This window comes from Pan paniscus, chromosome 13 (genome assembly GCF_029289425.2).
Source record: "Pan paniscus chromosome 13, NHGRI_mPanPan1-v2.0_pri, whole genome shotgun sequence".
NCBI classification, from domain to species: domain Eukaryota; kingdom Metazoa; phylum Chordata; class Mammalia; order Primates; family Hominidae; genus Pan; species Pan paniscus.
The window spans coordinates 62,612,246-62,639,400 of record NC_073262.2 but is presented as its reverse complement, the minus strand read 5'-3'; the positions used below and the strand labels follow the sequence as shown (position 1 = coordinate 62,639,400).

The 27,155-nt window shown below is 39.0% G+C and overlaps 1 protein-coding gene across 3 annotated transcripts in view; it reads left to right on the top strand.

The window, feature by feature from the left end:
* The window catches only part of PLA2R1 (phospholipase A2 receptor 1), a 130,880-nt gene extending 115,867 nt beyond the window's left edge, over positions 1-15,013 (top strand). Inside the window, exons 26-31 of one of the 3 annotated variants that reach the window (XM_063595200.1) lie at positions 289-429; positions 931-1,047; positions 2,752-2,928; positions 5,683-5,715; positions 5,850-6,096; positions 7,275-15,013. In XM_063595200.1, the coding sequence (XP_063451270.1) occupies positions 289-429; positions 931-1,047; positions 2,752-2,928; positions 5,683-5,715; positions 5,850-6,064 (683 nt within the window). In that variant the 3' untranslated portion in view covers positions 6,065-6,096; positions 7,275-15,013. Of the gene's footprint in view, positions 1-288; positions 430-930; positions 1,048-2,751; positions 2,929-5,682; positions 5,716-5,849 lie in introns of all 3 variants that reach the window. The other 2 variants (XM_057301422.2, XM_057301420.2) reach the window with 2 other exon arrangements.
* Positions 15,014-27,155: the final 12,142 nt, after the last annotated feature.

Genomic DNA, 27,155 nt, shown 5'->3' with positions numbered 1-27,155 from the left:
TTGTAAACATGAAAGAGCCACCCTCACCCAGGCAGCACCCAAACTAAGCCTACAAAGCTGTGCCTTAACATATCTTGTTATGTTTAGGTAAAGATTATTTCTGTCAGAAATGCTATAAACTGGTCCTAGTTTTATAATCATTTACATGAAACCCAATCTTTCAGAGTATTACCATGAAAATCTTGTTACATATATTTATCTTGATCTTTTATAGAATGTAATGTAATATTTATCTCAATAAATAAACCCAGTCACCACCCTGAAATCATAACTGGCTTTTCTTCACAGAAACAAGACAATCTGAACACCCAGAGTTGTGCTCAGAAACATCTATTCCCTGGATAAAATTTAAAAGTAATTGCTACAGTTTTTCTACAGTCCTAGACAGTATGAGTTTTGAGGCTGCTCATGAATTTTGCAAAAAGGAAGGTAATTGTTTTTGTGATGGTAAAAATGCTTTCATGTGCTCCTTCTTGCCATTTCAGTAAACAATGTGGATTTCTTTATTCATCCCATTATTTAGTGACTTTAGGAGCAACAAAAACTAAACTATTGAAAAAATAAATACTATTGAAATTGCTTGTTTGGAGGACAGCTACTATATGAAACAATGTCCAGTGTAGAATTTGGAAACCTAAGATGATGTCTCAGCATACTGCACTTTCTGAAGAAAACGTTCCTTTTGCATGCATTTGCATTATGAATTTTGAATGTTCCCTAAAATTAATATTCTATGCCTTAACTTCTGACATGCAAGCTTGTATCTTTTAAAAAATGTGGTTTTACTTTTTTAATTTAAAGTCTCTTCTTTATAATGGAAATTTTCACTTTTCAAAACCTGAGCTTTACAATTAATAATATAGGAAACATTTTTTAAAGTATATTTATGTGTAAACACAAATATTCCTTTGCTACTTGTCTCTCTTATAGGTTCTAATCTTTTAACAATCAAGGATGAGGCTGAAAATGCATTTCTCCTAGAAGAGCTGTTTGCTTTTGGTTCTTCTGTCCAGATGGTTTGGTTGAATGCTCAATTTGATGGTAACAGTAAGTGATTTGGGTAGAGGAGAGGACATAAATAAATACATGGTTGTTAAAGCTGATGATAATGGCATCTGTGAGCCAGAAAACTCTCCTTGGATACGTTTTCTGAGAAAAAATAGCATGAAGCCTAAAGCCATTTCTTCCAAAAACAACATTGCAACCCTTTTCTTTACCCTTTTGTCTTTTAAAATAATCCCAGAACACCAAAAATAAAAACAAACAATAACATGTTTATCTTTACCCTTAGCAGGAAGATGCTTGGCTGGAACTTTGTGTTCACAGACTTAGTCATTGCATACCAAAACCATATTTACTGGAAAATATCCCAGGTTTCTAAATGTTATAAAAGCACAATAGAGTTATGGAAATGTTTCCATGATGAACTGTGCTGTTAGGATTCTTATTTGCTACTCATAAAAACCAGAGTTTGTAATAAAATGGAAGCATAGTATTCTTTTCTTTATGTAATTGATGGTTATTGAAAGGTACTTGTGAAGAAAATTATTTTAATTGGTATGGAGAGCTTGTTACAGTGGTGTACCAAGGTTGGGGGTGAGCCTACCCTTTCGAGGAGGAGTATTTTAATCACCAACATTGTTTAGAATTTCAAGCAGATGGTGATAATAAAAAGCAGACCAACTTTTAGTTAGCTGTATTGTTAGTTTTAAATTATTTTCAGACAATACACTATTGCCCACACATGGGATGGACTCTCCTACCGCCCCTACCCCCTTGGTACATGGCTGGCTTGGTATTAAAGAAATTCACTGTAAAATCTTTTTAGAAAGTGAGCCATTTTGTAATGATGAAGATGTTAGGACTTCAAAGGATTTTTCTTTACTCGATTAGTTTTGTTTATCAAATGATTTCTTTAAATCGATTATATATATATATGGAATATTTCAAAATTCAAACTGTCACATTAAGAAACATGATAACCTAAATGACCTAAATAAGAACACTGTACCTAAAATAAAGAGGCAACTTTATTAATGCCTACCTTTTGATGTTGAGTACATCACTGTATTTACTGAGTTGAATGTATTAGTTCAAGAGTCTCATTAAATTCAGGGGCTGCCATCCCATTACTGGGTATATACCCAAAGGACTATAAATCATGCTGCTATAAAGACACATGCACACGTATGTTTATTGCGGCACTATTCACAATAGCAAAGACTTGGAACCAACCCAAATGTCCAACAATGATAGACTGGATTAAGAAAATGTGGCACATATACACCATGGAATACTATGCAGCCATAAAAAATGATGAGTTCATGTCCTTTGTAGGGACATGGATAAAATTGCAAATCATCATTCTCAGTAATTATCGCAAGAACAAAAAACCAAACACTGCATATTCTCACTCATAGGTGGGAATTGAACAATGAGAACACATGGACACAGGAAGGGGAACATCACACTCTGGGGACTGTTGGGGGGAGGGGGGAGGGATAGCATTGGGAGATATACCTAATGCTAGATGATGAGTTAGTGGGTGCAGCGCACCAGCATGTCACATGTATACATATGTAACTAACCTGCACATTGTGCACATGTACCCTAAAACTTAAAGTATAATAATAAAAAAATAAAAATAAAAAAATAAAAAAATTCAGGGGCTGCTTTTTATGGTTAATTCCAGTCTTAGTATGTTTGATAACCATGCACATAATTCATAATGAGTCAGCAATTTTCTCACAGATGAAACCATAAAGTGGTTTGATGGAACTCCCACAGACCAGTCAAACTGGGGCATTTGGAAGTCAGACACAGACTACTTCAAGCCCCATCATTGTGTTGCCTTGAGGATCCCTGAAGGATTATGGCAGCTATCCCCGTGTCAAGAAAAAAAAGGCTTTATATGTAAAATGGAGGCAGGTAGGTAAAGTCAGAGAGTAATTCTTCATTTTGATTCTACCTTAACTAATGTTGACTGACTTCTTTAGCATTTAAAGGTTTTAAAATCCAAGTTGAGAGAGTATTCAGATAGATTCTGACATTATTGTTGTGTTCTGCACCAAACAAGTCAGAGAATAGTTCAGCTCCTTCTTTCTCTGATATGAGAAAAAAAATCATTATAAGTCAACTCAAAGACTATGATTTTTCTTGTGTCACCCAGGTTGATCACCTAATGGGCAAAAAATCATTTTCCCTCAAGCAAATAGAACTAGGAATGTAAACCAGCAACCTTCATTCTGGTGACTGCTACTCGGAATTTTTAAGGTTTATGTTTGGCCTCAGGAAATATAATCTAGGCTTATGTATATTTGCTGTAGACAAGAAGATGTGATTCCCTGTTGCAAGCATAATGTGTCATAAAAGTCACATTTTAACTTAATCATCAGTAACATACTTAGTGTTTAGTAATTTAAAAAAACAATAATTTTAGAAATCTAAGCTAGAAAATTCTAGTCACTGATGGTGGGAAAATGTCTATAATAATTACAGCAATTTCTAGATGTCAGTATTATAAAGGAGGGATTGCTGTGGCCTGGACTGCTAGAGAAGGCTTCAGACATGAGGTTTTAGGATCCCAAAGGATGAAGAGAATTATAGAAGCTGGAACAGAAGAGGAAAAGGCCCAGCCTGATTAAAGGCAGCAACTAAGAATGTGTTTCAATTAGAGCAAAGGGCTCACGTCAGGGGGTGATGGGAATAAAATTGGACGGTAATGTAGGATCCTTTCACAGAGAGTGCCAGGCTAAAGAGCTGAACTTTGTGGTGGAAGAGACAGACCCCCTATGTGCTCTGTAGACACCTGTGATGAAGTAGAATTCATGAGGATATGAAGAGAAACATTTGTAATTTGAGTGATTAAACTAGGAACGAAAGAGGAGGGGAGAAATAGGAAGAGAGAATCACCGGCCCTGTTGACTGATTTGAGCTGGGAATGAAGAAGAAAACACTGCAGGTGTGGGCACCAATGTTTGAAACCCCCACAGTGTGAGTCTCAACTCTGTGTGAGAGAAAAAAAAAAAAAAGAAAAACATGGCTAAGCCTGATAAATAATGTGCCCAAGTTATCACTAGCTTTTAAATATCAAGAACAAATCAGAAACACCTCATGTCTTACAGGACTTTAAAGTTTCCTATAATGCAGATGACACCTGTTTCATCCTTCGCAGCAGCTTTCCAAGGTAGTGGAGCAATTTAAATATCCCCATTTTACAGACGGGAAAAGTGCCTGTGCAAACTGAGGCTACATCGAGGACTACAGAGAAAACTCTAAGTTTTCTAAGTGCTCCTTCCATGCCGCCCACTGCTTCTATCCTGAGAACAAACACTCTTAACCGTCTTTCTTAAAGATGTATCTTTATGTTTAAAGTGATGGTTATCCCAAGTACACTATACAAATTATATGACTATATTCAATTATCACTTGTATTCTGAAAATTTGTGCATCTGATATGCATCAATTTAAAAGAAGTGTCTTCATAAAAACACAATAATACATATTTTCGACAGTTTAATGCAATGTTAAATGGCATTATTTTTATATTAAAAGAACAAGTCTGGGCCGGGGGTGGTGGCTCACGCCTGTAATCCCAGCACTTTGGGAGGCAGAGGCAGCTGGATCACTTGAGGTCAGGAGTTCGAGACCAGCCTGGCCAACATGGCAAAACTCCATCTCTACTAAAAATACAAAAATTAGCCAGGTGTGGTGGCACACACCCGTAATCCCAGATACTAAGGAAGCTGAGGCAAGAGAATTGCTTGAACCCAGGGCAGAGGTTGCAGTGAGCCGAGATCACGCCATTGTACTCTGGCCCGGGCAACAGAGTGAGACTTCATCTCAAAAAAAAAAAAAAAAAAAAAAGAACAAGTCTGGTTTTTAAAAGTATGGTTTTGCTATTAGTAACAGTGTTGTGATTTTTTTCATGTCTATCAGAGTGAATGAGCATCAGTAGGACATCAAGGCAGTTCTTTTACTCACAAATCCATTTCTTCATCTTCCTCTGGTTCATTCTCTATACCTTTCTCTGGATCTTTACCTAGATCAAAAATAGAAGAGTTCACATTTTGATATAACATCTACTTAAAAGATGTGTTTTTACAGTAGAAAGTTTTAAAACAGAAACTCTCTAACTTTTTGGATGGAGAAGCTGTTGCTCATTCCCCAAGACCCATGAGATCACAAAGGTGAGAAGATGCTGATTTTAAAATCCTTACAAAGAGTCAGGCAGATTATCATTGCTGGACAAACTCCATATAAGATCCCAACAAAACTGTGAGTTCCTTGTATGCAGGGTTTATATTTTACTCTATGTTTATTGCAGCACAGTGCTGGGACTGAATAGAAACTTCTTGGCTTAAAAAAAAACAAGCAGGGTGTATGTTTGTGAGCACTAATAACGATGATTACAATAAATCAAAGGTCAGCAAACTTTTTCTGTAAAGGGCCAGCTAGTAAACATTTTAGGCTTTGGGAGCCATATGGTCTCTGTCACATGCCATTGTAGCAGGAAAGCAGCTGTAACAATACATCAATGAATGAGTGTGGCTAAGTTCCAGTAAAACATTTTTTATAAAAACAGGGTCATGGGCCATAGTTTGCTGATCCCTGAGTAAGTAATGACATATTTTTGCTGAATTAAAAGAAAAACCTCATTTTAATTTTTGTATTTGATTTTAGATATTCGCACTGCAGAGTCGCTGCCAGAAAAAGGTACGTTTGAAACCATACAGAACATTTTGATTTTTCTTAGAAATAATAAGATAGAAAGCAGCTGTATGACAGTATCTATATTACTTCATCACCACTGAAGTTTTTCTTTTTTAAAAAAAAATATCTTCTTTCAGGACCAAGTCACAGCATCATTCCTCTTGCGGTTGTACTGACACTGATAGTCATTGTGGCCATTTGCACACTTTCCTTCTGCATATACAAGCATAACAGTGGCTTCTTCAGGAGACTTGCAGGGTTTCGGAATCCTTACTATCCTGCAACCAACTTTAGTACAGTACATTTAGAAGAAAATATTCTCATTTCTGATCTTGAGAAAAGTGACCAATAATAATGAGGTCAGAGAATGCCACAGACACCAGGGTAAGTAAAGAAGACTAAACAGGAGTCTCATCTGTCTTTCCCTTTACAGCACAGATGCCATTAGAATGTGAATTGGGTCACTATTTTAATTATTCTTGAAGTGATTACTGGTTTTGAATTTTAACCAAATCAGATGGGTTTTGATTTATTCATTTCCCTAAACTGTGATCCATTCTTAAAAGGGGTAAATTATGCATTGGTTATTTTTCAGAAAGACAAGAATTATTAGAAGAAACTCCCTATTGAAAACTCTGAAATCAATGCGAATAATAGTTTTTGCGTTAATGTATCTCTACTAAAATTTGGGGGAATTTTAAAACTAATCTGGTATCTATTCAGACATTTACCTGCACTCGTACCATTAAGAAAGACAGAAAGAAGCAAAAAAAAATTAATCTTGTATATGAGAGGAAAAGGAAAGGGCTTCTGAGAGGATGCTTAGTTGTTTCTTTTGAATTCACTTTTAATAGCAGGATTTGGAAAATACTAATTTCTGTGCTTAAGGGTCACAGGTTCTGGGCTCTCAACTGATATTTAAGGTGACATTCATTTTTATTAGGTCTAACATCTCAAGCTAAAGGAGAAAGAAAAATACCTTCTTTTAAATGGCAAAGACCTTCATTAGCAGCACACTTTTATAAACAACCATATAGTTAAAATGTGGCCTTAAACTTTCAATTACTAAATGATGATTAAGTTGGATATTTTAAAATGTCTTATAGATAAGCTTAAAGTAATATATTGAAACTTTAACAGTTGTACTGTTAAAACTCATGGACTTTCTGAAAAACTAAATATATAAAATAATATGTAACACTCTTAACAACTGGAAGATATAAAATGTAACTTGGATTTAAAGGAGAAGAGCTAAAGATCTGAATTATAGTCTCATTAGAACCAGACAGATGTTGTTGAGAAGTACTAAATAAATTAGTAATCTAGATATCTTTATTATGTAAATGAGTTTAGGTGTTCTATTTAATAAACTATTTTCTGGGAACGATCTCCTTTTATATTAGTCTAGTTAGTGTAGATGGTAAATAATGATTATGATACTGTCTGTAAATAAAAAAGTACAGATTTTATTTTCCTTTATTAGTTCCTTATAAAGAAAACAGCTTCATAATCAATATCTAAAAATTTACTCATTACATAACTGTTTATTGAATTTTATCAAGAAAAAAGTGTACTGAGCATGGTGGCACGCACCTGTAGTCCCAGCTACTTAGGAGGCTGAGGGAAGAGGATCAACTGAGCCCAGAAGTTGAAGGCTGCAGTGAGCTATGGTTGCGCCACTGCACTCCTGCCTGGGCAACTGAATGAGACCCCAACTCAAAAAAGTGCTGTTCTAGAAACAGAGGTACTAAGGTGAGCAACTTGGGGTAAGGGCTATCTTTTCATGCCACTTATTTTCTAATGAGGGAAAATTGACAGTAACTCAGTAAAGAAATGCATATGCATAAAATAGCAAGTGGTTATGAAAATGAAGTAAGGTTCCATGATAGAGAGAAACTGGGGGACTCTCAGGGCCTCCCTGAGAGTATGCATTTTAATTATTACAACCAACTGCCTCAAAACCAGTGGCCACTAGTCACAAGGGGGAGCTCTGAAAGTATGAATGAATTTCTAAGAGGCAAACCATCATCATTAGAAATACAATTTGAAGAGCATACCACTAAGAATGGAATCCTTGTGGCCTGCAACAGTTAATCCAGCTTCCAAAAGCAGCTCTTTGCTACTGTTATAATAATTTACACACTGGGACAGTCTACCTCCATAATTTTTTTAAGTATTGGGACTTCATTTTTTAAAAGATATTATATTATGTGGCAGTTGCATATTTATGACTCAAAAAATAATTGGCTTGAACTCACCAGATGGTATAAAAGCCCAATTTAACCATCTTTTGAGTGGAATTAAAGTTCTGTTCTTTTCAATGGACTTGGTAAAAACTGCTAATCAACCAGCCTTCCAGTCAAGGTATATAGTCACACATAATAATTTGACAAAATACACCATTAGGAAAGTGATTTTGCAGAAAGAAGCTGTATTGCTTGTCAGTGCTCCATACTTTGATGTTTAGTATTGAACAACATCTCCAGATAATCTGGACCCATGGACAGATCACACACTTCTTGCCATTACTGAATTTGCAGAAATAGTACTGAAGTATTCTGCTACATTTTTATATTTGCATTTTTTTTGAAACTTTTTTTCTTTTTTTTTTTTTTTGGAGATGGAGTCTTGCTCTGTTGCCAGGCAGGAGTACAGTGGCATGATCTCAGCTCACTGCAACCTTCGACTGCCTGGTTCGAGCAAGTTTCCTGCCTCAGCCTCCCAAGTAGCTGTGATTACAGGCACATGCCACCATGCCCAGCTAATTTTTGTATTTTTAGTAGAGACAGGGTTTCACCATGTTGTCCAGGATGGTCTCGATCTCCTGACCTCGTGATCCACCCGCCCCAGCCTCCCAAAGTGCTAAGATTACAGGCATGAGCCACCACACCTGGCCTCATCTGTATTTTTAATGTGAACTAGATTTTATAGCTATAATTCGAAAAGAAAAAAAAGTAGCAGGTAATGGGTATATTATACACTATTTGCGTGATGGTTATACCAGACTTTACCACTACATACTGTATTTATGTAACAAAATTACACTTGTACTCCTTACATTTATGCCAAAAAAGCGGCAGGATCACAAATTCACACATAGTTAATGTGCCCCTCCAACAGTCAATTATGTTCTATGACTAACCTGAGGATCTTTATAGACTCTGAGTAATGGAAATGCCTGGGTTTTTCCATTTAACAATATATTGGGCTCTTACAGTTACAACAGTCTTCTTTCGGGTTAAATATTTCTTCTCTTGAAGGGTCCACTCCTTATTAAAGATAAGATTAAACTGAATGTTTACTTAAACATTCAGTCTTTTGGAGTTTCTTTACTCTTCTCAAAATGGTGGTTGGATATATAAGAACTTGCTGTGTCCTGGTAGTGTTGAGGGGAGAAGGTGATAACTTACTGTGGATGTATGTTAGCTGGTGTCCACTGAGAATAGCTGTCTGGCCTCACTCCTGGGAATTCTGCTGGCATCTGCTGTGAAGTCTGCAGTTGCTTTAATCTGTAGTCTGTTCTCTTTGATTTGGCCTCATTCTGGCTGTCCCTGGTGCTGTCTTATCTCTTGAGAACTGGCTGTGTCTCCTGTTGAATTCCCTATCCGAACACTGCAGTTCTTGGCTACAAGGCAGTCACTTCACCCCTGCAGTGGTGAGATCCCATTAGCTACCATTAGCTACTCTTTTCGTCCAGAAAGGCGAAATGCCATAGCAAACAATCCCACAGTCTTGGTGGATTAACACAGCAAAGGTTTATTTCTCACCCACACCTGCATGGGCTGGCAAGAGGACTTTGCTCTGTTCAGTCATTCATGGGTCCATGCTTCTCCTATATAGCCAGCCCTCTGTCTCCTAAGGCCTGGAGTCCTCCATGGGCCTCCAATCTGTGGCTGACAGAGGATGTTGACTTGAGACCCATCTTTGATTCATTATGGAGCTTCCACAGGCTGTTGAAATCCTCTAAGTCAAAAGTCCTCAAACTGGGGACACATGCCTAAGGAATACAGGAGCATGGGTATTTAAGAAACTTAATTTCCAGAATCTTCATGTATATTTTTTCTTAAAACTGATTTACCTGAGAGCACCCCTGGTTCTTCTTTCCCATCTCTCTTTACACAGATGCCTTTCTCTACCTTTAAAAAGAAAAAGAAAAAGAAATGGCTTTCATTTCAGATCTTACTATGGGAAAATCCTCCATGGCTCCAAAGAAAAATATTCAAAGTATTGATGTCAGTGAAGCTTCTTTTAATAAAGAAATTGTAAACTCATTCTGTAGATCCTCACGTCTTTCTCTGTGTTAGGACATTTTTCTGTTAAAGTTGAAGCGATGACTTAGAAATGAGTTATTTTGCCCCATGTCATATTCTGAATTAATATGTATTATACAGTGGAACAGCTGGAGTGCTACTTTCATTTGAAAATTTATATCATCTACTGCCTGACTATTGTCAGAGAACAAGCTGTAGAAAAAGTCTGGTGAAAGCAAAGTGAAGCATGTGTTGCCAAGAACCTAACATCTTATGTTATCCAGAAGAAAGTCCCAAGGCTTGATTTATCTTAGATTTCTATGTGAGTTGTGAGGATGAGTATTAACAAGTTTATTTGAACTGAAAAATGAATTCAGACCTTTTCTGAACTTTTTTTTATTTGGCTCATTGGTTTGACAACAAGGATTGACTTTACCCATTAAGTTTTATGATGAACATTTTGTATTAATTGAATGAACTAAATCTGCTGCTCTTGTGTTCTGATTAAAGCTTGTAATAGGATAAAGGCATTTTAATAGAAAAATAGTATTGACCGAACTATAATGAAGTGATATTTTACTTTTCCCAGCCTTCATTTGTATATCAGGTAAAGCAAGGTGCCTGTAAGTGAAAGAGTAACAGGCATAATGAACAGTTATTTGAAGAGTCTTAGTAAAGCCTTTTAATTTTACTTGTAGGAAATTGACATGAATCATTCTAATGACTGGGTAACAAATCACTTTGCAAGTAGGGTGTTTCCACTTCTATGCTTTAAAAAAAACTGAAGGAGAACATAATCAAGCAGTTGGTTGATATAGAAAATAATTTTTAATGTAGAATCACTGATTTTTTTGGCACCTATGAGAAAGGAATTTAAGTAATAGAGGGATATTGTTATAACAAACCTCCTTTTATTCCCATCTACTTATTTATTTGAACAAAGTTTCTATGTTAACATAAGTTAGAGTGTGCTGTGGAAACAAACCCTGTAATACTAGTGGTTAAAAACAAAACTCAGAAGTTAATTTATTGATCATGCAAAGCCTGCTATGGTCAGGACACTTGCCTCCAAGCAGTAACTCACAGATCCAGGCTGTGTCCTGCCTCCAGAACATGGGGCTTCCAGTGCTGCTATGGCACTAGAGAACTGTTAAGTTCCCAGGTTTAGGAAGAAACACGTGGCACTTCCACTCGCGTGTCATTGGCTGGAACTAGTCACATGACCTAACCTAACTGAAAGGAAGTCCAGGAAGTCTTCTGCTTTGTGTGCTCAGGAAAGAGAGGATAAGGGACTACAGACAGCACCAGCAATTGCTACCAGAGTTTCTCAACATGTATAGCTACAAAAAAAGAAGAGAGAGAACAGAATTGATGCTGAACCTTGATTTATACTAGCAGTTTTTAATACTAATTAATTTTTATCTATGATATATCCATTTCATTAACAGATCCATTTGCTATCATTTTAGTTTGACATATACTATCTTAATCTTTGTAACATATTTATTTTGTTCTGATCCATTGTATACTAACAATAATTGAAATGACAACTCAATATAGAAGAAAATGTGTAATACTTAGAGCCTATGTTCACAGGGACTTCTTAAAACATAATTTTAGGCTGGGCGCGGTGGCTCACGTGTGTAATCCCAGCAACTTTGGGAGGCCGAGGCGGGTGGATCACGAGGTGAGGAGATCGAGACCATCCTGGCTAACAAGGTGAAACCCCATCTCTACTAAAAATACAAAAAAATTAGCTGTGTGTTGTGGCGGGTGCCTGTATTCCCAGCTACTCGGGAGGCTGAGGCAAGAGAATGGCATGAACCCGGAAGTCGGAGCTTACAGTGAGCCGAGATGGCGCCACTGCACTCCAGCCTGGGCGACAGAGCGAGACTCTCTCAAAAAAAAAAAAAAAAAATTAATTTATATACATTTACTGCAGGAAAATATGACAAGGTAATGAATAAAATATTTCACAAATTAAAGTATATCTCATTAGGATAAAATTCTGTGGGGGAGTTGGAATGGAAATACAAGATTGAAAGAAAGTAATATCTCTGACTGCTGAAGAGGTTATTTGTGTGTATTTCTATTTTTAAATAGATTATGATAGAATTCAAATTGTTGTAGTATCTCCAGTCAAAGGAACTTAGGCTTCTTGAGAAAGTGGTTGATTGCAGGTCTAAGGCAGGAAAATACAAGATGAAACTGGAATATCTTGTGATGGCAGAAAATAAGGAGGTGCTCACAAAAAGATGGCACATGTCCGAAGGCTACAGGAACCAACCTGAAGGAGCTCTCCAGTGGAAATGCTGGAACAATTTGAGCAAACAATAAAAAATTATAATATTGGATTATAACCCACACAATAAATATCTGTGTGTCCATACTGATGTAAACAATTGAATGAGTGAATGAATGAATGAAAAGAAGAAACAGTTCTTCTCCCCAGTAAATTCCAATTGATAAATGTAGAAGAAATGGGAGAAACAAAAATCACTATCAGGAAAACACAACAGTAATAATTGTTGGCAAGACCTACCAGTTGGTGCGAAAGTTAGTGGGTGAATGTTTGAGGAAAAACAGAATATTTGCATAACCTTAGAGTATTTTCCCCAAAATAATCACTAATTACAAAGGGAAAGTAATAACTTTACAGTAGAGAAACTTCTTTAATCAAGGGATCAAGGTTAACAGAAGCAGTAATAAGCCACATCAGCATCATGTACCCCCTGGTATGGCATTGAGAAAGGCACATGACTTCTTTGGTATCCTCCCCAAAATGCATAATCTCAATCATGAAAAAACATTAGACAAATCCAAGTTGAGGGACATTCCACAAGATAAATGATCACTTCAAAAGTGTCCTGGTCATGAAAGATAAGGAAAGATTGAGGAAATGTCAAGGATTGGAGGACAGTAAAGAGACATGACAACTACGTGCAAGTTGAAATCCTCAAATGGATCATGGAACAGAAAATGGTCATTATGGGAAAATGGGAAAGTAAAATAAAGTCTATGGTTTAATTAATAGTATTGTACCAGTATTAGTTTCTTTGTTTTGATGATTATACCATGGTTTTATGAGATGTACCATTAGAATAAGCTGAAGGAGGCTGTACAGGAACTCTCTGGACTAAGTTGGCAATTTTTCTGTAAATCTAAAATCATTTCAATATAAAAAGTTAACATTTTGCTATGATATTAGACACCACTGGATATATTAAAAGGGTGATAAGGCACTTTTATTTTTACATGTCGTTATTTATAATATTCTGAAAATTGCATCCTAATTATAAAAAATTTTGGCTGTCAACTTAGAAATTCGTGAAGCAATATGCCTTCTTTCACGATTCTTTTAACAATTTTGTATGCTAGCCAAAAAGTTTGAGGACCACTGCTATATGACATTTTTTCTCTCATGTCTCAGATGAGAAGCAGGGCAAAACCCTGTGTGTCTCCAACTTACCTAACACACCATCCACTGTAGGATTAGGACCCAGACACGTCTTGCTGCAGGCCATGCTCACTTCCATCTGCTCTCTTTTCCCTGCATTCTTCTTTTGTGTCACTTCCCTGTCTTGTCAGTACTTCTAATTCTCATAGTCCTGCTATCCCCTACAACCTCGTGCCTTAGTATTAATAGGGTACAGCAGGGAAAAACTCACTTAGTTTCCATTTTGTTCTTGGAGAAGAAAAATTTGGAGACATTTCCAAAATGGCATGTACATCATAATTCTTATTGCCAACATTTATAAGAAACTTTGACTGTAGTGATTATCAAGATACATGCTTGGAATATTTATTCCCTCTTTCCCCACCTTTCAAAATAAGGATTTAGAACAGGAGTTGGCAGGGCCAAATCCAGCCTGCAGCCTATTTTGGAAATAAAGTTATTGGGATGCTGCCCTCCCCATTCACTCACATACTGTGCATGACTGCTTTCATGCTTCCATGACAGAGCTGAGTGGTTGCAACAGAGACCGAATGGCCTGCAAAGCCTAAAATATTTACTTTCTGGACCTTTACAGGAAGTTTGCCAACCCCTGATTTAGAAAGTGAAAACCTAAATGGGGAAGTCTTGCATACTTTCACGTATCTTAGCAAGCACTGTTATGTTAATGTATATGGATAGCACTTAAAATATATCAATAAACAATTCTGATCAGTAAACATTTATTTAGAGCCTATTGTGGCCCAGAGAGTGTCCTGGGCTCAGAGGCTATAAATACCAATAACACCCCATCTCTCCCCTCATGGAACTCAGTCTCGGGGGAGAGGAATATGTAAATGATAAGTGCAATGCAATGTGACATAAATAATATCAAGAGGAAGAGAATCAGAAAAAAAAGGAGAGGGGACTGGTTAATTCTGTCAGAAGTAGAGAAAGGCTTAACAAGATAAGTGATATGTATTAAATTGTAGGAAATGTTAGATAAACAGCTTTCTTTAGTATTTTTTGAGTTAGAAAGCAAGTTTTTAGCTTGGGGTCAGAATATTTTTAGAGAAAAAGTTTAAAATGTGCCTAAATCTGAAATTCTGGATTTAAAAAAGTGAAAATCTGCATGTTCCTCTAATACCTAATGACGAATTCTAATTGCAGAAGGATGCCAATAACTAAAACCACAAAATGAACCCTATGTATACCGGTGACCTTCTTTACTCAGAATTAATTAACACAAGCACTTGTTTCTTGCAGAGCACTTTGCTGTAATTTAGAACAAATTAAGGGAAAAAATCATTCAAGTGCCGTTTTCTTCACACCATGAAGTAAGCATGATGGACCAAAGTTAACTCATTTAAAATATTATCATCCATTTCTTGTAATTATGAATAGCAATACCATCTTTTTTCTTCAAAAAAAAAAAGACATCATGATCTATGCTATTTTCAACTTGTTTCCTGTGCTTCTATTAATGGAAATTGATTTTTCAAGATTAATGTAAAATGTGTTTCTGTTTCTCCCATTAAGTCTCTTATTTATATTAGATCCAATGTATATGTTCCTGGATATTTTTCAAATAAATATATTTTTAATATAATACAGCAAATTGCAAATTGTTAAAGGACCATTTATAATGTTTTCTCCTGGCCCTCCCTAGCCCTGAAACTGTGGTTTTATTATTGTCTTCACACTGTTGTTTGTGAATTAACTTGAGCTCCTTGAGTTCCTACTTCTAAGAGATTATTTAAACTTTACTTTTTACCTTCTTAGTATACAGAGCTTGGTAGGAGCTGGAAACCCGACTCACAGATTTAGGAAACAGTGGGTTCTTGTCCCTGTGGACATCAGAACTTGGGGGAGGGAGAGATAGAGAACCAGAAGGCAGAACAAGGAAAAACTCAAAGAAAGGAATGGGGAGGAATGGAAACGTAACAGGACATGTTGCCTCAGTGAGTCACCAAGGGCTTTGGAGTTCCTAGCCCAAAATGTGGTTCTGTGGAGGCTGAGGACAAACTTCAGGACAGAGCATGCCTTAATCGATGTGCTAAGCCACTGGCTCGGGCAGTCCTTAAGCAAGGGCTCCTCCGATCAGACAAGGAATTGTTTCCTTCCCTTTTACTCCAGATGACACCTAAAGGTGCAAAAGAAAACCATCTCTGCACACTACCAAACAGACAGTGCGTGAACGAAGCAGACCCTCCTGACCACAGGCAAGGACTGGAGAGCTTGGTGAAACTGGTGCTTAAGGTAGAAATTCCCTGCAATTGCTACTGCAACTTATACTAAACGCCCCAAGCGAAGTGAAGGGAGAAAAAAGAGATATTAAGCAAGAAGGCCCACTTGTTTATGCATTGCTTTAGAAGATAATCTGTAATTGCATATTAATAAGTAAAGTTAACGTTACACTTAAATAATAACCTATATTTGTTACTGCATTTGAATCACTCTTATCTGACTTAGTTGGTCAGGAAATCAAAAAAGTCAGTTAAAGGAAGGAATCATAAGAATTGTTTTAACAGTTTAAACATTTTATTTTCTATTAGAACACATAAACGTACATTTATCCACTAATCTTTTGGTGTAGGGACAATGTCATTCCTTTTAATATTCCTTCCTGTTGGTTTTATGCATAAAGCATATCTATAAGGTGTTGTTCACAATCTCTGGCTTTTTGTAAATGAAAATGAAACCCTGTCTCTGAAAAAAATACAAAAAAGTTAGTAGAGTGTGGTGGTGCATGCCTGTAGTACAGCTACTTGGGAGGCTGAGCCCGGGGAGATTGAGATTGCAGTGAGCTGTGATCGCACCACTGCACTCCAGCCTGGGCAACAGAGTGAGACCCTGTCTCAAAAATAAAGATAGCTGTAGAACAATTTGAGTGCAAGCCCTAAATGTGTATAATTTTCCTCAATATCTGTAGTTGTCTTGCTCAATAATAGCTCACTGCAATGTCAAACTCCTGGACTCTAGCAAGCTTTCTCCCTCAGCCTCCTGAGTAGCTGGGCCCGCAGGCACATACCACCATGCCCACCTTATTATTTAAAAAAACTTTTGTAGAGACGGGGTCTCGCTCTGTTGCCCAGGCTGGTCTCAAACTCCTGACCTCAAGTAGTCCTCCCTCCTCACCCTGTCAAAGTGCTAGGATTGTAGGCATGAACCATTGCACCTGGCCCTATTTTATGTTTTACAAACTGTATAATTACAATGTCTAGTACAATTGGCATTAACGGATTTCGGAACAAACACAACCAACTGGTGCTAAGCATATGAGGGAACCCATGGGTGGAGCAGCCTGGACCGCCTTATTTCACAGGTAGCTTGGCTGGTCCCACAGCACAGGTAAGTGGTAAGCTGCGGCTTCAGCTGTTCGTGTTTGAGACTTATTCCACGTACAGAAAGTTAGACTTTCCCTCAGAACTGAACTCTGGAATCCACACAGAATAGATCTGAGCATAAATAAGCAAGAAAGAAAGAGAATAGCTCCCCAGGCCACCTGTCAGATTGGAACTTGATTTAACTTGTCTGAAAAAGGAAATCACGGAGGTGCTGAGGAAGGAGTGGGAAGAGAAACAGTCCCCTATGGAAGCAGGCTCAGAGACAGGTGTCCTCAGCAGTTTTGGGAGAAGGGACTTGCACTTCTGAAGCCAAGGCTCCTAGGGATATGGCTAAATGATTTTAGGGTTCCAAGGACATCCCTGTGATGAGGTGGATACATCATTAGGATCTGCTGTAAGCACAACTTCCTTCATTTCATTTCCATGTTCACCAAAAATCTCTAGCTAGGATTTAAGTCCTCCGTGTAGGCGTGTCTGGCACTGAGAGAAAGTCTGACTCCGACTTTGAGTATATTAGACCCCTAGGAGGATCTAATAATTTCCAAGGGGTTTGGGGGGAACAGGTGGTGTTTGGTTACATGAGTAAGTTTTTTAGTGGTGATTTCTGAGATTTTTGGTGCACCCATCATGCAAGCAGTGTACGCTGTAACCAATGTGTAGTCTTTTTTTTTTTTTTTGAGATGGAGTCTCACTCTGTCTCCCAGGCTGGAGTGTAGTGGCACAATCCCTGCTCACTGCAAGCTCTGCCTCCCGGGTTCACGCCATTCTCCTGCCTCAGCCTGCCAAGTAGCTGGGACTACAGGCGCGCGCCACCATGCCTGGCTAATTTTTTGTATTTTTAGTAGAGACGGGGTTTCACCGTGTTAGCCAGGATGGCCTCGATCTCCTGACCTCGTGATCCACCCGCCTTGGCCTCCCAAAGTGCTGGGATTACAGGCGTGAGCCACCGCGCCTGGCCACCAATGTGTAGTCTTTTATCCCTCATCTCTCTCCCACCCTTCCCCCTGAGTCCCCAAAGTCCATCATATCATTCTTATGCCTTTGGGTCCTCATAGCTTAGCTCCCACTTATGAGTGAGAACATACGACGTTTGGTTTTCCATTCCTGAGTGACTTCACTTAGAATAATTGTCTCCAATTCCATCCAGGTCACTGCGAATGCCATTATTTCATTCCTTTTTATGGCTGATTAGTATTCATATATATATATACACACACACACACACACAAATATATAATACATATACATGCACATATATATACATATAGATATATACATATACATATACAATTTCTTTATCCACTCATTGATTGACGGGCATTTGGGCTGGTCCCACATTTTTGCAATTGCGAATTGTGCTGCTATGAACATGCGTGTACAAGTTATCTTTTTTGTATAATGTCATCTTTTCCTCTGGGTAGAGAGCCAGTAGTGGGATTGCTGGATCGAATGGTAGTTCTACCTTTAGTTCTTGAAGGAATCTCCACACTGTTTTCCATAGTGGTTGTACTAGTTTACATTCCCACCAGCAGTGTAAAAGTGTTCCCTTTTCACCACATCCACACCAACATCTATTTTTTTATATTTTTTTGGTTATGGCCATTCTTGCAGGAGTAAAGTGGTATCACATTATGGTTTCAATTTGCATTTCCCCTGATCATCAGTGATGTCGAGCATTTTTTCATATGTTTGTTGGCCATTTGTGTATCTTCTTTTGAGAATTGTGTATTCATGTCCTTAGTCCACTTTTTGGTGGGATTGTTTTTTCCTTGCTAATTTGTTTGAGTTCCATGTCGATTCTGGATGTTAGTCCTTTGTCAGATGTATATATTGTGAAGATTTTCTCCCACTCTGTAGGTTGTCTGTGTACTCTGCTGATTGTTTCTTTTGCTGTGCAGAAGCTCTTTAGTTTAATTAAGTCTTGTCTATTTATCTTTGTTTTTGTTGCATTTGCTTTTGGGTTCTTGGTCATGAAGTCTTTGCCTAAGCCAATGTCTAGAAGGGTTTTTCCAATGTTATCTTCTAGAATGTTTATGGTTTCAAGTCTTAGATGTAAGTCCTTGATTCATCTTGAGTTGATTTTTGTATAAGGTGAGAGATGAGGATCCAGTTTCATTCTTCTACATGTGGCTTGCCAATTATCCCTGAACCATTTGTTGAGTGGAGTGTCCTTTCCCCACTTTATGTTTTTGTTTGCTTTGTTGAAGATCAGTTGGCTGTAAGTATTTGGCTTTATTTCTGAGATCTCTATTCTGTTCCATTGGTCTATGTGACTATTTTTATACCAGTACCATGCTGTTTTGGTGACTATGGCCTTATAGTTTGAAGTCAGATAATGTGATGCTTCCAGATTTGTTCTTTTTGCTTAGTCTTGCTTTGGCTATGTGGGTTCTTTTTTGGTTCCATATGAATTTTAGGATTTTTTTTCTAGTTCTGTGAAGAATGATGGTAGTATTTTGATGGGAAATGCATTGAATTTGTAGATTGCTTTTGGCAGTATGGTCATTTTCACAATATTGATTCTACCTATCCATGAACATGGTATGTGTTCCCATTCGTTTGTGTCATGTATGCTTTCTTTCAGCAGTGTTTTAGAGCTTTCCTTGTAGAGGTCTTTCACCTCCTTGGTTAAGTATATTCCTAAACATTTTATTTCTCCTTGTAAATTAATAAACTGACATTGTGATGTCCTCCTCAGTCTCATGTATGATTTTGTTTGGGCAGTGGCAGCTCTGGAACATTGCTGTAGGAGGTGCATAGGTGTGGGCAGTCTCACCAGAAAGGGGGTCTAGACCTGAGGAACTTGTCATGGTGCAGTGATTCCACAACAGGGACACCAGGCTTTCTTAGATGGCAGAACAGTCATATATTGGCATTACGACATCTACCTCAGCTTTTGCAGGTGTTTAGTTGAGTAAGCCAAAGCATGGCATCCCCTGGTCCAGAAAAGAGTATGTTTCTGTGGCTTGAAACCAGGAACCAGGCCTGAGACATAATGGTCATCTTTAAGTTCCGGTCCATCTCCACACAGCCTTCCTTTTCTTTGAAGACAACTAGGCCACTTCTACCAGCTCTCATCTCTCTTATTACATGGTAGTATTTGAGAGATCACAAATCTGTTTTAAGCACAGTTTTACAGATGACAAAAGCAAGACTTAGAAATATTCTTTGATTTCACCAGTAATACATGGCTAATTTGTGGCAATACTTGAGAACTAATCTCATGATTCCCAGTTCTGATCTGGGTGTCTTGCAGTGTGACTGACCCCAGAACACTGCAAGAAAGGAGGAGGTTAAGAGGATTGTGGGTCATCGTAGACCAGGGATAATGAAAGAGTCTATGCTATCAGACCATAAAATCAGAGAAAGGGAAAGAGGCTTCTCACCTGACTCAGATACCTGGGAAGGTGAGATATAGTTGCATTTATGCAGTGGAACCCAAATAGGTCTGTGGAATAGAAAGAAACCCCAAGGAGAGTTCTGAAAGTGGGGAGTTAAAGGAAGGGAGTACAGAAGGGAGAATCAGGAACCCCAGAGGAGATATACAAAATGCCTGACAAACAATTAAATTCAAAGTTCCCCATTTGATTTTACTGATGGATCTTAGGAATGGCAAAATATCCCCCTACGGCCCTAGATAGTAGCAAGAAGTGGGTTGCTTCTGTTTTGCTCCATGTTTCTAGAGACTGATGCATTCTTATGAAAAGCTAGTGATTTGCATCCAACCTGATCAAAGATAGAAACAAACAGCCCTGCAAGTCACCTAATCACAGGTAAAAAGAGAACTTTAAAAGAGTCTTTTTTCAGTAGTAATAACTGGAAAGTAGAAAAAGGGAACTAGAAGATCATTGAGTTTAGATTCCAATTGGTGACATGTATATCAAATATGAATGCAAAGTCTTTTAGCATCAGTTTTATTTACCCTTCCTCCCTCCCAGTCCTGTATGGATGCTGGCTATTCCTCCAAAGTCACACTCCACCCTTCTTTACCTTGCTCTGTGCCTCAGATGATGTCCCTTGGTGTCCTTGCCCTCTAGTTTTGTTTGGGTCCAGCCCAGTGTGGGGCTGAGAAAGGAGATTTGAAGATGGAAAGTAAGCAAGTTTGGACATTTGGGACCCCTTGGCTCCCTCCTTGCCTTGCTGGAACCTAGCACTGGCCACATTCCTCCACCGGGGACGCAGTGCTGGTCACCTGCTCCTCTCCGTAGCTTCAGTGTTTTCCAGATCCAGGAACAGCAAACACACTGCCTCTTCAGGCCTGGGGTGGTGAAGGCTCCCTGCTCCATGGAGCTGGGTGGGGGGAAGGGGTAGTTCATCATCCCTTGTTACTTCCCTTAACCTTCTCACACCTTTATAAATACAGTAGTCCCTTTATTAAACTCTCTCCAGTGACCACTTCGAGTGAGCCACCCATTTCCTGGAGAGCCCCTACTTATACAGCAAGCTTGCAAACATGCCACATGCTTTTGATATTGGAATGGCTCACTATTTAGCCATCTTTTTTCCCCCAACTTTCCATTTCATTTTTGTGGGAAGCTTTTCCAACACAACAACATAAAATTCCAATTAAACACATGTTCAGCCCTACTAGACTCTGGGAGCAAGCATAGTAAATCATTCCCAAGTAAGCCATTCTTGATCTAAAATAAGAGTGGACACTAAAAAAAAGGTTATTATAAGCCCAAACTGCTAAATTATACTTTCATGACTGAACACAACTGTAATCCATATTATTATTTTAAATTACACTATAAAAAGCAGTCATTTATCGCCTTTCCAAAACACAGTGATAATATATTACCAAATTATCAAGGGTTCTTTATTAAATCTCTTGAATTTGATTTATAATACACGAGGTAGCTTATCCTTGAGAAAGATCTACTAAAAGGTATACTTAGTCTTAAAGCTAGTGAAATAAAATCTCCCTCTAATCAGCTGCCAGAAAGCTTCCGCTTCAGTGCTTTGTTGATACTGGTGTCAGCAGGACATTAAAAGCTTGAAGCTTTTTACGTTTGATCAAATACCAACATTATGCTGAAGCAGAAGTATTAATTCATAGAGTAAAGCTTCCAGAACCTCTCCGGCTCTCCATCCTTCCTCCCCCCACCAAAAAGGTCACATCAAATCAGGGGTTCAGGGACAAAACAGAGACGGGCATTTTGTCAGTGTTTCATGTACACAAAACCACTCTAGAACCCAAGGGAGAGACAAGCACTAAAATATACTTTTCTAAAAATGCCAATCACGTCTAAGAAAGGGGAAAGTAACTGTTGCTGAAAAATAAGAAGGTGACCTGGTTATTATTCTCATCTTATAATGAGAAATGGAGCACCAGAAAGGGTCAGGAATTTGCCCCAAATTTTCAGCTAGTGTTTGGGGAGCTGGGATCCTTGTCAATCGGATCATATTACTACAGTCCCTTCCTGAACAAAATCTCTCAACAAAGAAATAGGAAGCCTCCAAGATTAAAGAAAAAATCATTTTTTTCACAACTTTTTTTTTTTTTTTTTTTTTGCTTTGATTCCAGGCCTTCTAAAAGAAAGTTTTTATTATGCTGCCAAATTCACAAAAATGTTCAAGGGAACAGATTAAATTTTAAGTGTGTCTCAGAAACCTGCAGGAAAGTGTCAACAATAAAAACAATGTTCTCAGAAGATTATTTATACATAAGAGCCCAAAATGTATTTATATTGACATCTACATAGTTGCTGTAAATGCTAATTTCAGTTATCTTTTACATGGCTTTCTCCCCCTTGTCAATACACACATACGCACACCTACAATGGAGAAGTAATGCAGACACTGTGCAACCTGTAAGATGCTTACCATTGCTGTAACACAATTAAGACATGCAAGATCCTAATTGATTATTTGTTTTTTTTTTTTTATAACTGACGTGGAAAATAAGAGTTAGCACCATTGTTTTTAACAGGTATACAGGTGAGAGGAGCTGGAAAATTCATTGCTGACATGGAGAAATACATGTGTATCGGGGAAAGGGGGCAGATATAAGAAGGATCATTTTGGTTTGTTTGAAAATCACATATCAAAGTGTTGAGGAAACAGAAGTTATCCACATCGTATTGCCCAAGTCCTTATTGCCATAAATGTATTGGACAACATGGGGCACCACAGGAGTAATATGCCTCAGACCAGATAGGAAATGGAACATACCGTGACATACAACCAACTGTTATTCTTAACAAAATATAGGATCTAACCAAATTGTCCATACTGGGGTCTGGAACAGATTTTTCCTGGGAGCAAAAAAAAGAACATGACCCCAAATCCACTTCTCGTGTTTTTATTTTTGTTCGCACCGCGCCCCCCCCACCCCAGCCCCCAGAGTAAAAGAAAATTGTTTTCTAGGTAAATGGTCTTTCCTTAGCAGTACTTGCATGGCTTGGCATTTGGTGCCCAAAGCATTCAGCAATAGGTACCTTCTTTCAGTTTAAAGATTCTGGCTGGTCCATTATATAGAATTTCATTTTTATGAATCTTTGAAGACTATCATACTTGATATTTGACATTCATTTTGGCTGCTTTCATCTTTGAACACCTTTCCTGACATGAAGCTACTCCCCAGCCTCCTCGCAGCTCAGGAGCAGGCATGGGACATAGGCTCCACCAATGAGATCTGTATAAGAGAGACTTCGATTCAGAAGCAAATGACAATGTCCTAGGCTGAAGAGTAGTCCCTACAGATATCAGATCCTAATCCCTGGAATCCGAATGTTACCTTATGTGGCAAAGTCTTTGCAGATGGGATTCAGTTAAGGATGTTGAGATGAGGAAATCATCCTGCATTACCCAGGTGGGCCTCACATGCAATCACATGTATCCTTGAAAGAGGCAGTCAGAGGGAGATTCAACATGCATGCAGAGGAGGAGGTCATATAAAGATGGGCCAGAGAGGGATTTGAAGATGTTGGACCTGAAGATTCTGGTTATGCAGCCACAAGCCAAAGAATGCTGGTAGACCCCAGAAGCTGGAAAGGAAGAAACGAGTTCTCCTCCAGAACCTCCAGAGAGAGAGAGCACAGCCCTGCCAACACCTTGATTTCAACCCAATGATACCTGATTTTGGACTTCTGACCTCCAGAATTGTGAGAGAATAAATTTCTGTGGTTTCAGGCAACCAAGTTTGTGGTAATTTGTTACATACTGAAAACTAACACAAACATAAAGAAGTAGGCCCCGTAGAGAATGCATTCTAACGAGGTTGGTGGCAGCCACATACAGCTTTCAGAAGCAGCAGTAGCAAAGTTTCCAGGACTGCTTTCTAGTTCACAGTGAGCTGCAGAGTCTATGTCCACAAGGTCTGGCCGTGGAGTGCTCCAGTATAATCTGTGCTTTGCTTTTGCTATGTTGTCTCTGACCCTCTCTACAATCCTGTGAGCTACTGAGTATATTTTCACAAATTACTTTTCTGCCTGAACTATAGAGCATTCCATTTTTTACAACTGAGAATGCTGGCTATAACAATAATTAAATTAGCATGATCTTCAACATGTTGGGCCATCCTCACCTGTAGCAGATCATGTGTAGGGCATCTCCTTCTCCCAGATATTTATCCATGTGAAATCCAGTTAAACTAAAAAGTAAGCAAAACCATTTGGTGGAAAAGAAAAGGAGGTGATGTCAGAAGCATATTCAATTAAGATAAACTGGTCAAGTCACTGTATTCAACAAAAATAATGATGAATGAAGCCCAATCCCTGTGTTTGAGGAGGCTAAATGGGTACTGTAAACATTGTAGAATATTGTAAGTGAATACCACATTGTTCCTGCCCTGCTATCTTGCCCTGTGGTTTAATACTAGAGCATGCCTCACCTTAGGGCCTCACGACCCCAAGTATGTCCAGGGACCTGTGGCATCACTCAGGAACTTGTTAGAAATGTATTAGTAGACTCTCAGACCTTAACTGAGACTTATAAATCAGAATCTGCATTTTAACAGATGCTCAAGTGATTCATATGCATTTTAAAGGTTGGAAGGGTTGGAAGCTCTTTACAAGGTGACAAGGAAGAGGACGTTTTGGAGGAGATGGCACCTGAGTTGGGACTTGGGTTGAACTGAGAGAAAGACATCCCAGGTAAAGAAAATACCCTGAACATAGGCATGAAGGTGGGAAAGTATGGGACTTGATCAGGGATCATAAGGTGTTTTATGAAATTCTACATATAAGATAAATAAAGGGGAAATAGTTTAGGATTTGTTTGTGGAAGGTCAAGGTGGAGTTTCACTTTAGCCTGAGGCATTGAAGGTGTGTGGAGGGGCAGGTGGGAGGGTGACATGACTAGAACTGTGTTTTAGGAAAATTACACTGACCACATGTTGTCAAGTTGACTCAGAGGGACAGCTAGAAGGAGGCGCTCAGAAGATAGCATATTGCAGTTGTTAGGCAAGAACAAAGTAGCGACAGTACATGAGAAAAGAAGAATGTAAGGGTTACTGGGCAGGAAAACAAACAGAACTTGGTACTGTTTGTTTGGGGATGTAAAAGGCAGAGTAGATTTTAAAATTTAAAGTCTGGGTGTCCAGCAAGGAAGATAGAAATTTGGAGGAGAAGTAGGTGTATCAGCAAGATGAAAACTGGTGAGTATGAATTTTAGTCTTGTTGATTTTCATGCATCAGAGGTCAAGCATGGGAAGTGCATTGGAAATGTGAGATTAAACCAGCACTCAGGAGAGAGGTGGAACCTGGGAAAAGATTTGGGGGAAATTGGTGCAAAGGTGATAACTGATACCCAGGAAATAGATTAACTTTCTGGCTAAAAGAGTGTGGATGGCGGGGAAAAAGAGCCAGGAAAAGAACCACTGGGAATACTCTCATTTAGGAGAAGGAGGAAGAAAATGTGCCAGCCAGGGATCTTAGGAGCAAATCACAGAACACCCAACTCTGGCTCACCTAAGCTGAGACAGGATTTACTGATGGGATATGGTCTTGCTAACACAGAGCCAGAGCTGGAGAACCAGGCGCAGAAAACAAGAGGCAACCGAGTGAGGCAGGCAGCCCAGAACTGCTACAAGCCCACTCCGGCCACAGGAGCTTTTGGTGCGAATGCCACCACGATGCTGCCTGCAGGGGGAGCTCGCCATGGCTGATGCTGCACCCTCGGCCCTGAGACAGTGGGGCTTCCACCTCCAGAAGTGATTTCTGACTGTCCCAGGCTGAAGCCTCTGACTGACAGGGCGCAGGTCACATGCCCGCTTTCCAGCAGGGAAGGAGCGGAGGGGAGTGGGAGGGAAACGGCCCCTACTACCGTCCCCCGGGTCCTGCCTGCCTCCCCAGCTCTAACCCCGATGATTTTCCCAAACAGGCTAGGATGCGGAGGCCGAGCAGAAGAAATCGACCACTGTTCAATAAAGCAGTGAGGAAGGTAGGAGCCCCAAAATATCTGAGACAGGTCTCAATCAATTTAGAAAGTTTTTTTCGCCAAGGTTAAGGACGCATCTGTGACACAGCCTTCAGGAGAGCCTGATGACATGCCCAAGGTGGTCGGTGCACAACTTGTTTTGTACATTGTAGGGAGAGATAATACATCAATTAATACATGTAAGATTCACATTGGTTCTATCTGGAGGGAGGGACAACTCAAAGCAGGGTGGCGGGCCTTCCAGGTAGATTTAAAATTTTCCCGTTTGGCAATTGGTTGAAAGAGTTATTATTGGTAGAAAGAACTGTCTGGGAGCACGGAGAAGGAGGTGGTGGTGGAGGGAAGTGTTGGGAACAGACAGGGAAATGAGGACAAGCAAATCCTGGAGGGGCTCCTTTAATACAAGTTAATATTTAAAGGTGTTTATCATAAGCAAGTGTTACGCCCAAAACTGTGGGGTATTCAAACATGGGGAAGACAGGTCATGACTTCAATGAGCTGATGAGCTACCAGGCATCGGAGTAGATGACCTTTAATGTTCGTTCAACCTTAAATATGCTAGAACTTAATATTTTTAACGCAAATATCAATAAAAATCAAGTGAGGATTTAATAAGGTCAAATAATAAAAATTGCACTGGGAGTTCAGAGCAGGAGGCAGACACTTCCAGCTGGGAAGGTTTCAGGGAGGAAGCAGAATCTTAAAGGATAAGGAGACTTAGTGGGGACAATGAGCATTTGGAGGGTTTGCCAAAGAAAACAAAAGGTATAAAACTATGACACACACACACAGACACACACACATATACAAACCAGATGTCAGAGTAGACATTTATCAGTTGTGAGGTTTCCCAGCATCTGAATCTCTTGAGGTTCCCCATCTTATGAGTCACAGCTATGACTCTAAGAGCTGAAAGATCAGATGCTCACTTTCTCTGTCATCTTTAAGTCTAGGGCACAGGGGCACAGCTTGGCTTTCTCAATTAGGGACACTCAGGGGCCGGGCGCGGTGGCTCACGCCTGTAATCCCAGC